Source organism: Orbicella faveolata, unplaced genomic scaffold (genome assembly GCF_042242905.1).
Source record: "Orbicella faveolata isolate gen_17 unplaced genomic scaffold, um_ofav_v1 contig_12, whole genome shotgun sequence".
Lineage (NCBI taxonomy): Eukaryota > Metazoa > Cnidaria > Anthozoa > Scleractinia > Merulinidae > Orbicella > Orbicella faveolata.
In genome coordinates, this window is record NW_028301539.1 from 17008675 (window position 1) to 17023583 (window position 14909).

The 14909-nt window shown below is 39.7% G+C and overlaps 1 protein-coding gene across 1 annotated transcript in view; it reads right to left on the bottom strand.

The window, feature by feature from the left end:
* Positions 1-1433: 1433 nt before the first annotated feature.
* The window catches only part of LOC110062899 (unconventional myosin-IXb-like), a 55611-nt gene continuing 42135 nt past the window's right edge, over positions 1434-14909 (bottom strand). Inside the window, exons 33-45 of the mRNA XM_089282576.1 lie at positions 14683-14710; positions 13577-13624; positions 11111-11216; positions 10449-10531; positions 9625-9721; positions 8907-8987; positions 8352-8480; positions 7350-7455; positions 6954-7085; positions 5318-5444; positions 4862-4950; positions 4340-4500; positions 1434-2999 (exon numbers count right to left, since the gene is read on the bottom strand). Coding sequence (XP_089138702.1) covers positions 2890-2999; positions 4340-4500; positions 4862-4950; positions 5318-5444; positions 6954-7085; positions 7350-7455; positions 8352-8480; positions 8907-8987; positions 9625-9721; positions 10449-10531; positions 11111-11216; positions 13577-13624; positions 14683-14710 — 1297 coding nt within the window. The 3' untranslated portion in view covers positions 1434-2889. The remainder of the gene's footprint in view (positions 3000-4339; positions 4501-4861; positions 4951-5317; positions 5445-6953; positions 7086-7349; positions 7456-8351; positions 8481-8906; positions 8988-9624; positions 9722-10448; positions 10532-11110; positions 11217-13576; positions 13625-14682; positions 14711-14909) is intronic.

The window sequence follows — 14909 nt, forward strand, 5'->3', positions numbered from 1 at the left end:
TTTTCCCCTCCTGAGAGCACTCTATCGGCAAAGCTTTTCCTTGGTGGTTTGTATGGGCGAAAATATTTTGCTTCGTTCTGGCTGAGACGAGAACAGATACTTTCAAAAACGCACGAGTAGCAATTAGTGTGGCCGGTGCCTACCATACCTTGAACTTCGCTACGACTGCAAAGCAAAGGAAGGAGCGAAGGAAGGATCTAGTGAATCTCCCATCCATACCAGCTTATACCTGCAACTTACAAATATGATGGAAACACAAAAGGAACGCATGGGTGAACGCAAAACGAACGCGCGGGTGAACGCAAAAGAAACGCATGAGTGCACGTAAGGGGAGTAGATCGGCGAACTATGGGGAAACACAAAGGGAATCGAATGGAAACAAAGGAACTCGAAATAGTATTCTCGGGTTGCACTGTCACACAATAAAAAAATAATTCGAAAACCATTCAGTGGATAAAGTCAAGAAATTATGATATAAAGAAGACATTTATCCAAGTCTTAGGCCTGTACGTTTTCCCAAACTTCAAATATTCGTCGAAATATTTTGCACAAATTTAGAGAGCCCAGTATGGAGCCCGCATGTTGGTGTGCTTCGACGGCACACCGACTTAGTGGCCGGAAAATAGTGGAAACATCTGGAACTTACTTTGGCTATCTAGGCCGCTGATTATCTGAGCTGATCAAGCAAACATTGAAGTAAGCACTTTTCCTAATACTTTAACTTCCGAAAAGATTAAAAATCACGGAACAAGTATATATTTTTCGACAAACGCGTCCATAGCTTCATGTCACCAAATGTGACTGTTTTCAGACGAAGCAAACTGTTGAGCTGAAAAGTTGTTAACAGATATAAATTTACCGCCTCTTGTGCCTGATGAAAATTATAACTTTGGTGGCTCTTTAGAAAATGATGACGTCACGTGCACTGCAAAATTGGTAATCGTATGAATGCGAGTGGAATTAAGGATTTACGCTACGAGTGATTTTTGAAAATTCTCCCAAAATTTGAACGAATTTCCAAATATCATGAGTAGTGTAAATCCTTAACTGCCCGAGCCTTCATACGATTACTCATTTATTATATGACTAACAAAATCACGAAAGCGAGAGCGTTAATTTGCACTGCAGTGCAAATTAAAAATTAACGATAAATTGGCTTGCTCTCAGCCAATCACCATGAGGTAATTTTTTCAGTTATATAATAAATAAGGAGACTAAGGGAATCGAATGGATGGGGAAGCGCAAAGGAATCGAGTGGATGTGGGAACGCAAAGGGAATCGAATGGATGGGGAAACGCAAAGGAATTGAATGGATGGGGAAACGCAAAGGAATCGATTGGACGGGGGAATGCAGATGGAATGATAGGGGAATCAGTGGAAATGTGATGAAATGTGTGATATATTACATACAGTCAGGCACTGTGCGCACAAAATTGTCTTCGAAAGGTGAATTTAATTTTTAGAAGGACGAAAATACTTAAAACCTCCTTACATACACATATATTAATTCATACTACTTTCAAGATATTGGCAGTAACAATCGCGCGTGCAAACATTTTACAAGAAAGTACAAAACTAAAGGAAAAGCCAGTCATGTAATAATTTCAATATTATGTATAAATAAATTCTACATCAATGAATTACCACTGTTTACATTTCCTGAACATTTCACAATTCATTTGAACACGCTCAAGTACATTATTTCAAGTGGAACGACACTTGCAAAGACAGCGACATTTTATGCCAATGAAATAATTCCCTCCATTTGTGTTTTCACCCATTTTTCGCTATCTAATAAAATAATTTTAATTTTTTGGTATAATTGTTTCATTCACTCACCCACTTAAGACTGGCTGAAAATAGTCCCAATCTAAAATGCCGAGACCGGATTTTTTGCCCATTCTTTTATGTACGGTATATGCTTCCGACGTCTGAACTGCGGGCTTACAGTTTCATAGAAAACAAATCTCTTAATTTGTTTCTCAAATTACTGTAGGAAAGAATAAAACCAATATCTATGGTAGCGTAATTTGCGCAATATTTTTATAATCATTTTAAATGGTATTGTGACCGTCCCATGAGGCATCGCGTGGAAAAATATGGCGCCCGCGCCATGGAATAACTTCATTCGGCACAACAACAGGTCTATGATTTCGCATTTCCACTTAGCTTACGACATGGACAAACAATGTCATTCTCCTTATAAGCCTTAATAATTCTATATTTTCCATATGTCAGTCCCCAGACAACTTGTAACTCTTGTTTTCTTTGATAAACCAGTCAAACTTGTTTTATGGAGCGTGTAATCATTGACCACCCAGGTTACCAACCCTAGTCTTGTGGAATCAAAACACAAGTTCTAGGTGCGGATGAGTTATTATGTACAATTCAATAAAAAATTCTCGTAAGATTAAAAGAATAAATCTAAACTGCAACACTTTCATTAGGGCTTCCTAGACTTGCAGCTGAACTATTTTAAAAGTTTCTCGCTTTTTAAACGCTAGATCTACAATATGCTTAACAGCAGCAGTATACTCTTGGCTGTCACGCAATGGTTCACCGTTCCGTGACAACTCAGTTAAACGGCTACAAATGACATCACATCTTCATCTATCTCGTAGATTCGCGTCATCATTAAGTCTCTCCCTTCTCTAAACAATTCAGCTCCGCTAGCACTCCTACGCTTTAAAGAGTCATTCAACGCCATTTCAATTCATAGCGTTTAATAGTCACTACCTGCGTAAATGAAAATGTCGACGAGACCAGTACATTTCTGTTCAGTCAGGCTTCGCACAGCAACGCCAGAATCAGTGACTTACATAGTCGAGTTTTCCTCGTTGAGACAGACGCCCTAGAAGAGATACTCTAAGTAGTATGCTATGAAGTGTTTCATCTTTGTATTGCTAGCTCTCTTAACTTGGCCCTCGTGGGTCGACGCCTTTTCACTGCGGGCTGTCCCACGCGGTTCTTTGTTAAATGGCGTAAGTGAACAGGGGTAGCTACAAGAAAAAGACAAATAAAATTAATCGTGAACATTACTTTCTCTGTTGGGAGCGGTTTTCATTTGAGTGTCGAAAAGTAATTGGTTGTACATTACTACGCTACATGATTGGCGTAAAACAAAATCGCGCCACTTTTTCATCCAATCAGAAGTAAACCCAAAACCAATAACCTCTCTTTTAATGATATTGTCCCGCATCAGCCTCCATTGCAAGCTACAATGGGCGACAAAAGTGTTCAGACACTTGGCAGTAAAATTCGATTTTCGAGCGTCTTGGACACATTTTCCCCCTTCTTCCCCCCACTGCCAAACAATGTTGAATTTTCTATTTCTTGGACTGCACAGACTACAGCGCCTACACAACATTGAATTGGGGGGGGGGGGGGGGGGGCGGTATCAGAGAATCAATGCTAGAAGCAAATAAAATAGAGCAAGTGCTTAACTATCGAAAAGCGTCATTTCCTACAAGTGTTTCAACTAGTTTTGTCGCCCATTGTAGTTCCAATCCACTACCTAGAATAGTTATACGAATATGGGTTATTGTAACTCGTTCGTTCGCTCGTTTTCATGCGCTTCGCGTCAGCTTTGGTTTGCTTGTTGGATAGCCGGTGTCCTTTGTGACTGCCTAGAGTGATTACATTGGTTATGCGGGTTTTAAGACACCCAACTGAAAACTGCCCTGAGCCACAGGAAAAGTACGCAAATGTGGCGGAGTTTTTCAAGCGTTATTTCATGATTTGTAGTACCGCGGAGAAAGCTTTCTCAGTCGATGTCAGTTTTCGCCACTCAAAGTCAACGACATCGTTGCCATCACATGTAAAATGTCATCAAACAATCGTTCTATTTTCTTTTCTACACGCGGGTGTCTACCTTCGGAAATTCTCTACAAAGGCTGATTTTATGTTCTTTTTCCCCTGAGTGGATCATTGCTAAGCCACTTTCTGGCAAATTGAATTTGCAACGACAAAGTACGGAGATGTTATAAAGTGCTTTCGATGACGGTCTTCTCCGCAGCCGTTTTTTAGCCCCGGGGAACTACCATAAAAAAGGACGGGGTCCTCATCGTACCTTTTAGGGGTTAAAGAGCGGTTTTGCTACCTCTTAGGGTGTTAAGCCTCAAAAGGACCACAACAGGAGCTTTTGCGGCACCTTTTAGGGTAAAAATATTTCAGGAGATAATGTGTCAACCCCGTCCATTTTATATGGGAATCCTCCCCGCCCCCCCCCCCCCCCCCACCCCTCCCCGCCAGGTTTTTAGTGCCGTCATTCAACGCTTAAACGATGCCACCAAGAGCTGCGAAGGAATCTACTGAATATGACTGCTCACAGTTTACTCACCAGGGAGGTCAAAGGTAACTGCGTACTCCTCCACCCTCTCCTCCTCAGTTCCCTCCAAGTCGTCATCTGTTTGACAATCATCACTAGTCATATCTTCTCCACTGTCCCCTCCTCTATGGACACGAGGCTCTAAACTCGTCAGTTTGGCTGTTAAAACAGCTCTAAAAGAGAGCAAGAGAAAGAAAAACGTCAAGTTAGAGTAAGATGCTACTGTTTTCACCAGATCCCCATCTTAAATGAAACGATCGAGAGACTCAATCCACCTGGCGGATTGAACATGGATCACTTAGCAGGTCGGCCTGTTCGACGTGATCAACACCACGCGCCTATTCACAAGCTATAAAACAAATGTACCACGTGATGCAACTCCTGCAGCCGTGTTCCAGAAATAGATTTGACTTCATGTCCGCGGAAACCCCTGTTTCCACGATTTTGGCAGGTTTCCAGCCGGTTGCTATTGTACAATGACTGTATTCAAAGGGTTTAGACAGGATTCTAGTGCATTTAAGGAACAAAACTAACCTTTGCTCTTGAAGTTCGAACAGCTGCTGGGTGAGGAGTCGTTTCTCCTCTTCCTCTCCTTCCAAACCATTTTCAACTAAGCCATCATCCTGCAATCGGACACAGAATATTGGAAATCAATACAGAAATCTTCTATGAAACGCACAGATTTGACATACGTTGTACAATGATCATACAAATGCAATTAAAGTCACACCAAAGTCATGGTAATATATCAGTTACGGTCACACAATAAAAAACAAACAAACAAACAAACAAACGAAAACAAGCACATAAAAAAATGCGACCACACCCTTTGCAAAACTGTCATATACATTGATTAAAAAAAAAGAAATAGACAGACACAAACTCAAATCACTACAATTATACCACAGAGTCACACACGACGAGCCTTAAAACAAAACCACAAGCCACCTCAGAAAGAAGAAACACTTGCGTCCTCCATATCAAACTTACTTCCTCGTTGAGGTGCAACATCGACAAGCGCTTGTGAGCTGTGTCCGACGCGTTATCGATTTCCCGGATGTTGTTAATGGTTGCCCGGATCTTGGATAGCTGACCGATAATTAGGGTTTCTAGACATCTAAAAAGATACGATAAAAGGTAGAAAATTAAATTTCGATCGCCTTTATAAGGTATCAAAGCATCATAATAACAATTAAGAGGGAATCCACCAGAAGTTCGGGTAATGAGCGGACAAAAACTTTGTACCAAGATTATTTACATTGTATTGCAAACTTCTGTGCGACTGATTTAATTATCTTCTCAAAAGAAATCATTTCTAACAACACCAGATGTCGAAAACAAATTTTGAAGTTCGCATGAAACACTTGAAAGTACTGATGAAATGACACTGATGATAACATTTTGCCTGTGTTCGCACAGGTTCTCTGGACTTTGAAATTTATTTTCTCGAGTTCCCATTGGAAATTGTTTTTGGTGTTATTTCAGGCATCTGTTTAGATCTTTAGCTTCTAGAAAATGCAAAAAGGACTGTAATATACTTAACATTATTCTGGTACAAAGTTTTTGTTCGCTTAAAACTAAAATTGCTCGATTTCCTATCGGATTTCGTCTTAAATCGTAAGAAGCGTGCAATATCAAATTTGGAAAGATTGAACCACATTACATATTATCACAGGATTTCAATTTGCTTGGTTTCAACAGACGAAACGAAACATGGGGTGCTTACCATTTGTCAGAATAAACCGGTCGGGATGACCGTTGTATAATGGTAAGGGTTTTTCCAAAATCAGCAAACCAACCAAACGAGATGGCGCTTACCATTTACAATTCAATTTCTCGTAATTGTTTTCGGCTGATGAGAGACTGGAAACTGGAAAATATACCAAATGGTAAGGAAATTTCCGCCGTTCCATTCCGAACGGAAAAAGAGGACTACCTCTGAAGGTAGTCTACAATTTCCGAACGGATTTTCCTGGAAATTACTGTTCTATTTGACTTTCAACCGAAATTTCCGGATTTTTTTGCTAAATGGTAAGCACACATGTACACAGATAAAGCTGTCTTAAAAACAGTATCATGATTGTTTGCCTGTTTGTCTGTTGATGTGTAGTTTGTTTTCTCTAAGTTATTCTCCTAGCGAATATTTTGCGGAATTTCCTTTCCTTTCAATTTGCAATTAAATTTGTATTCAAAAAGAATGTTCTCGTTATTTTGGGAAAATTGTAAACTGTTATCGTTTGAAACTTCTTTTTGGAATCAGCTTATGGTAATAACATATGAGACATAAAGAAAAAAAACTAGTTTACGGAAGTCCAAGCTAAAACGAAATTTATGCCGCAATATGTGCACGTGCTCATGTGTTTTGAAGTTGAACTCGAGCACGGTTTTCTACACGTGGTGGTGAGCCATACGAATCTCACCACGTGATTCTCTCCATCTGCCCGGAGAACTGATAAGCGTACAGAGGACGGGGGGGCGGGGGCGGGGGGAGGGGAGGGGGAAGTAAAATCTTTGTGGCTACACATTAAGGGCACAGGAGGTCAACGTCAGTCTTCTGAACCACAATGTTCTGAATAAAGCTCTTCTTGGTTTGACTTGCTTTCAAGAAGAATCAGCAAACGCTTACCTCGTCTGTTTACCCACATCTTGCATGCTCTCCAACGCGCTCATTCCTGGCGGCGTTTCCATGATACACTGTGCCCAAATTATAGCCAGGGCATTCGCGTTCATTAGATTCTCCTCCTGATGCTGGGATATTCTGCAGGCACAAGGTCACTTGATTAACTTTCCTTACTCCGAAATAATTTGCTGGTCCATGAAGATAAAATCACCATATTGTGGACTGAGAAACACTGGTCATACGGCTGTTTCGATTAAGCAGTGTAAAAACGTACGCCGGCGACAACGACGGAAGAAATTAACGGTAAATCACTGCTTCATCGAGGTTTACGATGTTTTAGCTCGAAGAAAGCATGAACATGCGTTCAAATGAAACAGCTCAGATTAAGCATGAATCACTCACCTTGCAAGATGAAAGACCAGTCTTTCAAGAGCGTTTCGATTCGCTCGAGGCAGTTTTTGTACCAAACTGTAGAGAGCTTGAAGACGCAACTTCTCTTCGGTTAGTTCTAAAAAACAAACAAGAAAGCAGTTTTTTCACAAACCATTCAATCTCAAAAAGTCACTCACAAGACGAACTTAACGCTAAGAGGATGCGAAGTATTAATATCAATAATAATAATAATAATAATAATAATAATAATAATAGTTCATTTATATGGCGCACACATCCATTATTTGCCCAAGGCACTTTGCAAAACTATCCCTAAAAACTACAATTTTACTCTAGGAAAAAAACTAGCGAAATACCAAAAAAAAAAAAAAACTAGAATCTAAAAAAAAACTAAAAATACGAGAAAGAGTTACTCTTAACCCTTTAAGCCCCCTTAGTGCCATATGGCACAAAATGTTAGAATAAGCTTAATATTTGGCCAATTCGTTTCCAATTTGGACACCAAAAGGATCTTTGAGAGATCTTCACATTGGAACCATAAAATCATACCTTAGTCCTGTATCAGACTTGCTTAACCACCACTCAAGTTTTGAAACTTTTGCGCTTTACAATTTTACGGTCAAGTGAATATCTGATAAAAATCTTCACACCCAGAGCTGCAAATTAAGCTATTGTTTAGGGGTATACCCAATATATACAACGAATAAGGTATTTTTGACCGTTTTCATTTTTTTTTTTACTTTGCAGACTCCTCAATTCAATTTGTGACATCTAGTATGTCTGTTGTGGTGTTTTAGGACATACCCCAAACAATACCTTTCAACTAGTATATTACTTGTGGTCTTTCGATCTACTGTTATCATTTTAGAAAAATAAGGTTTTTCTCCGGGGCTTTAAGGGTTAATAAATTTAGTAAAAAGGAAGGTCTTGAGTTTTTCCGTGAGTGACTGGGCGGAAATGAAAAGAAGACCAGAAAACACAAAGCAACATGCAAATTCTAGTTAAACTGACCTGCAGTGCGAATAAAATCCATGTAGAAATCAGCCGCGATAATAGGCGGCGACAACTGCCTGAAGAACAGTTTAAGTACCCCAGCTACCACGTGTACACTGTACTCCTCTAAAGACAAATTATCAATTCCTGCAAAGGAATGACATTAATAATTACTTACCTCCAAATGTTGGAGGGCTTCTAAATAAGTTTGTAACGGCTGTAGTAGCAAAACGAAGGGACAGAAACAGTCTGTCTCCTGTTTCAGACAAGTTGTTGAGCTCGAAGGTTTTTTTGAGAAGATGCTGGACTGCATGGCGTAAACTAATGGTACAACGGTGCACGCTCACGTGACAAAGTTGGGAGTATTCCGGTCAATTTGTGATCGCATGGAAAGAATCGGAAATTCCTCGAACCTGAACGCAAACACTAGCACTTGCCCCCTACAAGGAAAATCTGCTCACCCACCTTAACTCGTAACTTGTTATCGCAATTCACGAGTTAAAAATCAGCGTCAAATCTAAATACCGTAGAATTCCGAAGTTTTTGCGGTATTCACTAAAGAATGTCACTCACCTAACGTACAAATGTCGTTCTTTAGCTTTTTAACAGCTACGTTGCTTGGAGATTTTCTATAAAGGCCTTCAGTGTACAAACCTTTGAAAGAAGAAAGAAATTAGCGTGACCGGAGGGAAGAAAACAAAGCACGAAGCATGCACTAAAGTCACCTCAACAAAACATATCACAACCTTAAAGGAGCTCAGTCACAATATTTTGAGTTATTTTGGCCAAGTACAAATTACCTTTAAATTGAAGGAAACCTGAAAACAACAGTTTAATGAGATAGAAAAACACCAACGAGATACTAATAAACCATAGAGGAACACGGATGGTTAAGAATGGAGAAGATTGATACGGATTACAAATGACGAGTTTGAAAAATGTAGGCTAAACTTTTCAAGATGCGCAAACCGTGACGCAGCTGCCAAAAAATGTCAAGGTCAACGTTATTAAGTAGGGTGGCCCTTTCAGCTCTAGGCTGGTATCAGCAAGGCTTCCTGCGTCACGTATGACTACTACCTTAAGTTTCGTTAACAAAAAAGAATAATCAAACGCTGCTTTAACCCAAAATAGCTGTTCACTTACTTACTCGCGGTTTTAGTCATTTGACTTGTTTGTTTGTTTGTTTGTGTAATTGCTTTCTAATTCGCCCGTCCATGCACCACAAGCAAAACTTCCCAAGAGGATTTTGACAAAAAATATATATGATTTAACGTCTAATGAAATGACTTACCTCTTGACTCAATGTCTTGAATGAGTTTGTCAACTAGCAGCGGAACAGAGTTTTCGCTGGACACAAGACTAGATAAGTCACCTCCAAACAACTCCGTCTGAATAGGAAGAATGAATTTGTGTTAACAAAACAACAGTCCACTCTAACAGGGAGTCTAACAACGTCGAAGCCCGGCACAGTATCATTAAAATCAGAGGAGCCAGATGAGTAACTGGTGCCGGCGCCTTACTGCGATTTCTGTAACATGCAGCGAAAAGGGTTACTGCTACTTCCCCCCGGGTAAAATGCCAATACACCACAGTCTCCCCCCCCCCCCCTAACTTCCCCTCTCCAAACAAACAAAAACTCAATTTGATGGTAGTCATATTTATGAATGAACTTATTGAAAAAAACGTCAGACTCGGTAGATGTGAGTCTTTACAATCAAATCCTGAATGAAAGCAAGATGAAGACAATTTTACATCCACGTAATGTACAATGTACAATCTAAAATCTAAGTACGACAATGAATACAATTTAAAATCTACGCAAGTTTAAAAAGACAACCGTTCACAAACAAGTTTTTGAATATATAATATATAACCCTGGGTAGAGGGAGGAACAGAGAGAGTGAAGTGTCTGGCCGAGAACACTATGGCACAATCGATGAGTCCGGCCAGAGCTCTAAATAAGCTGGACACGATCTGGAATCCAAGGTAAATCCCCTAGGCTCCTGCGCTTCAGTACTGCATCCCTTTACCGAGTCGTTTACGCTGAAGTTTCGTTTTCTGGTGATGAATGGCAGACGCGAAGTATATGTTGATCAATACCTAGTAACTGCTTACCTTTCCCTTTGATTTGTTTGCTCCTTTCCGACATATGTTTTGAGACTTGGCATGACACTTTTTGTGACAAGTAAATCTACACTCTGCAAATAAGCACATTCAAACAGCAATGAGGGTAAAATTGCATGGTAACTGTTCTCGGAGCTGAGGACAGCAAATGCCTCTTTACAACATAAATGAGTGAAGATGCTTTCAATCCGCCGGCTGTCTACGCAAAGGTAATCAGAACAAAGTGTCCCATACCGAAAGGGCTAGTAATGGTCTCCGTAGCATTAGTCGACTTAGAGTATTTCTAGCCCCCTCCCCATAGGTGGGATGCTAGTCCATTAAAAGGTCATTCCAGAGTGGGACGTTGAGCTGGTACCCATTTATACACCTGGGTGGAGAGCGGCACTGTGAGCGTAAAGTGTCTAGCCCAAGAACACAACATAATGTCCCCGGCCAGGTCACGAACTAGGACCGCTCGATTCGTGGTCAAGCGCACTAACCATGAGGCCACAGTGGCTTAGTCACCCACAAATATCTCAAATAACTTGTCAGATCAAGAACGTAATGGCATGCGTAATAACGTAATAATATATAATCATCAAACCGCACGAAGCGACAATGAAGGACGTCATCTTTCCAGAAACAGCTAAGGACTGACATTTTCTGTTGATTACCTTGGCAGACGAATCCTTTGTCGAGTCCCCAGATAAACCCTGTACAGTGCTCACAAAACGTTGGAATACTAAACTGCGTTGTGGCGAACTTGTGGCCGTTAAACTCCTGCAAATGAAATGCAGCCATTTACACAAAGCAAAACGAAATGCAACGACAAAAATAAAAAATAAATAAATAAATAAAATTAAAAAAAAAAACACATAAACGAACAAACAAATAATTTTGTATTAGACGACTGAAGTGGTAAACTAGAAAACATTACTATTTTGCCTACAGTGTGTTTCTTAGACGATTTTTAACCAGGGATAAACAAGTCGGAAACTGAACGCCGCGTGAAATTTTAAATTTAGCTTTATTTTCTTGAACAACGTCGGCGTCCAATACTAAGTTCCACTATGATCTTTCGAACGTGTTTGTCGACTCGGTCTATAAACACGCAAAAAAGAAATTGGCCAATATCTCGCCATCTGACCTCACACTTTGTCACAGTTCCTTCTTCCAAAATGAAACGGCACCAGTGTTTTATCGACGTTATCAGAAGATGTACATAAGTATAACGATAAAAAGAAGATACTAGACGCTGTTATTCAAACGGTTGATATCGTTACCCACCGATGACGAATCATTTTCCAGTGGATAAGTATTCCGAAAACAAACGGATTTATCAGATGTATAACGTTACCCATCCCTTGAACAACCAGGTCATGCTGTTATCTTCGTGATCCAATTTAAGCAGCAGCAGCAGCGCCAAAAAAAGACAACACTACTCTTTGTACTTATCAACACGATGACGTTAAATAGTTATTGGTTAAAAACTAAAAAGCGTACATGGTACCCTAAACAAGCAGCAATATGGGCCAACAACAAATAATGATTTCTTTCTACGTTCCATGGCGCGACAAAGACGGATGATGATGATGAAGATGACGAGGAACGCTCACAAATAAGGCGAATAAAAGATGGTCTTTGTTAACTGGATTACTGTGAATACGAACAGATTTACTGATATGTATAAGGAGTGTATTGCACCAGGCTATCTATTCGCAAGGTAATGGACGAACAAACCAACGCCGAACGAGAAAAACACAGCTATTGTTTTCTTGGAAAATAACGCGATAAATAAATATATTGCTTTTTCAGGTTGGTAAAGAGGGAGTACGATGCGTTCGACAAATTACCGCACAATTACCACTGTACTACAGAACGCTAATCGTGAAATCATCATAATTTTAGCGGAGTCTTAATCGTGAATGAAAAGCAAACAAAAACGGCCTGTAACAATCCAATAACAACACATTGAGCAAGTCAAATCCATGTTTGTTCGTTCAACGAAAATTTTTTTTTTTCGTTCCAGTCAGATAGGATAAACATACTACCAGAAGCAAAGTTTTTTGTTTTGTTTTTTTAGTATTTAATCAAACAGAAACTTAAAAAACCTTCGACTGAGCAACGAAACATTACAGACCCGCGATCAAATTGTCGGCAGCAATTTCACTAATAGAAAATAGGATTATAATCGAAAGACTGCCGACGTTGCTTTCATTACCAATGTTATATAACTAATTAGGGAAGTAGTTAATTGGCGACAGACCTACCACGCCGTGTTCTAAACTCGATGTACGATTCCTAATTCCAATACTGGACCATCTCCTGAGTCTGTTGAGAGGTGGACCACTCGGAGATGCAAACGCCATGTCAAAACACGGCGAAACGAAGAAATGAAAAAACAAAAAAAAAAACAAAAAAAACAGACAACCTTGCCGACTGTCGCCGTCATAGGATTCAACGCGCGTTCTCATTGGTTGTTCATAATTTGTGCGCATATTTCAAAGCCGCTCAATTTTCTGTCAAATAACGTGTTTCAGCGTAACTTGGACGATAATAGACGCAACGTTTACAGACTTCAAATCAAGAAAACAAGGAAATGAAACAATTGAAGGGTAACACAAACACCTTTACATATGATGCCGAGAGGTAATACAAAATTTAGTTTCTCGATGTACTGAAGAACTCAGTGGCCGATTTTTAACATGTAAATATGTGCAGGGAGCTTTACACTTTTCTTAGACGAGGGGCCACAGACTAGGGGGAATTAAATATATGACCACAGGGTATATGGAGCGATAATCAATTTATATCCCACTCGTATCCCAATTTTCACGGTGGCCAGTTTGGTGTTCCAAAGAACGAAATTTCTGGGAATGCATTCACTTCTGACTATTAAACTTCACTGTTCTATGGGAACACCACATGGGCGCCGTGAAAACGCTCTTTAGTAAGAGAAATTTGGGAATGTAATCATCTTTAGTTCTAAAATAACTCGCAACAGTCATTGTCTTGTTCAAACCTTCTTAAATACTTCGACCCCAATTAAAACCAGATATCGCTGTTCCGTTGGTGGTCAGATTAACGGACTTCCACTGTGTATTTATTTGTTCAGTTCATCTCAATCTAAAAACACTTACTGTGAGTTCCGAAGACTTCCGTTTCTTCAAATGAGGTTTCTTGTGATGCTAAAGTAAAGACAAAACCAAACGCTTAAAATGACACTCAACTATGGTAAATCGACTACTCTGCCCTACTGACTTATCGAACGAGGACTCTTCATGGCGTCCTTGTTTTATCAAAGCAAATAAAGAACACGAGACAAACAAGGAAGGAAGCGGACACGAAGTACGGAGAAACGATCCCATGAATTTTCAGAAATAACTGAAAAGAAGGCTGTTAACAGTATTGCTATACTTTCTTTCTCCGCGAAAAGCCTGCTCGCAGACTAACGCTAGTGGTGTTTGTGACATGGATTCACAGGGAAGCCAGTTATCTTGTACACAACCTCAAGTTCAGTTTTGAAGTATGGCCCATTTATTGTGTTAGCTTTCGAAGAGGTAGTATGGGCAATCAAATGATTTCGAGTGCAAGTTGAAATAAATAAGGCAACCAAAAGTAAATTTTTCAAAGACTAAAGAAATTGCACTGGTAGCCTTTGAAAATTTTGGAGTGCTCACTCATATTCCAAATTACACGAGAAAACTCACTTGATTTCTTCGTAATGATAAACAAGCAAAAACTTTCTGCCCTGTTAGGGATTAATTGACGCGCTCTCAGCCAGTCAGCATGCTGAAATTTTTGCAGGTATATTATTAACGCTGTAATTTACTTTGGGAGAATTTGAATCAGAAAGTCTCGTTTATTTGCCTAAACAGATTTTTACAAAAACGAACGGCAACAGTGAAATAATGGTTCGCAACAAAAATTGTAGAATGAACAACAAATTCAACATCGTGCCATACAGCCGCAATATCATTGCAAAGACAAGGAAAAAGCCGTAGGCATCAATAAATCTTTTGGATAAAAACATTGCGTCCCGGTGAAAATCGAATACAAAACGCCTTTCCATCGGTGACGCAACAAATATGTGGTATGTCGTGAAAAGCTCAAAGCGCTGAATTTCTCAGGACTGTTTTTTTTTTTCTCTTGCACTTTTTCTTAAGCCTTTTTAGCCTGCGCGAGAGGTGATATATGCCAAAGTGTAGTGAGTTCTCCTATGAGTAGTGATTTTCTTCAGTCTTACCTTGGCCGGCTTGGTTTCTGGTCTTGTTCTGCGCAAAAAAAAAAAAAAAAAAAAAAACAAGAACGAAGAGAAAAATCAACACATTCAGCTTTGAGAACCACTTGAAAATTAGAAACTGAACAAGAAAGTATCCAAGCTAAGGAAAAACTGAAGAACTAAACGATCGATAAACAGCTTTTTTTTCTTCAACTCCAGCGTTTTAACTTGAACGTCCTACCTCCATTTGT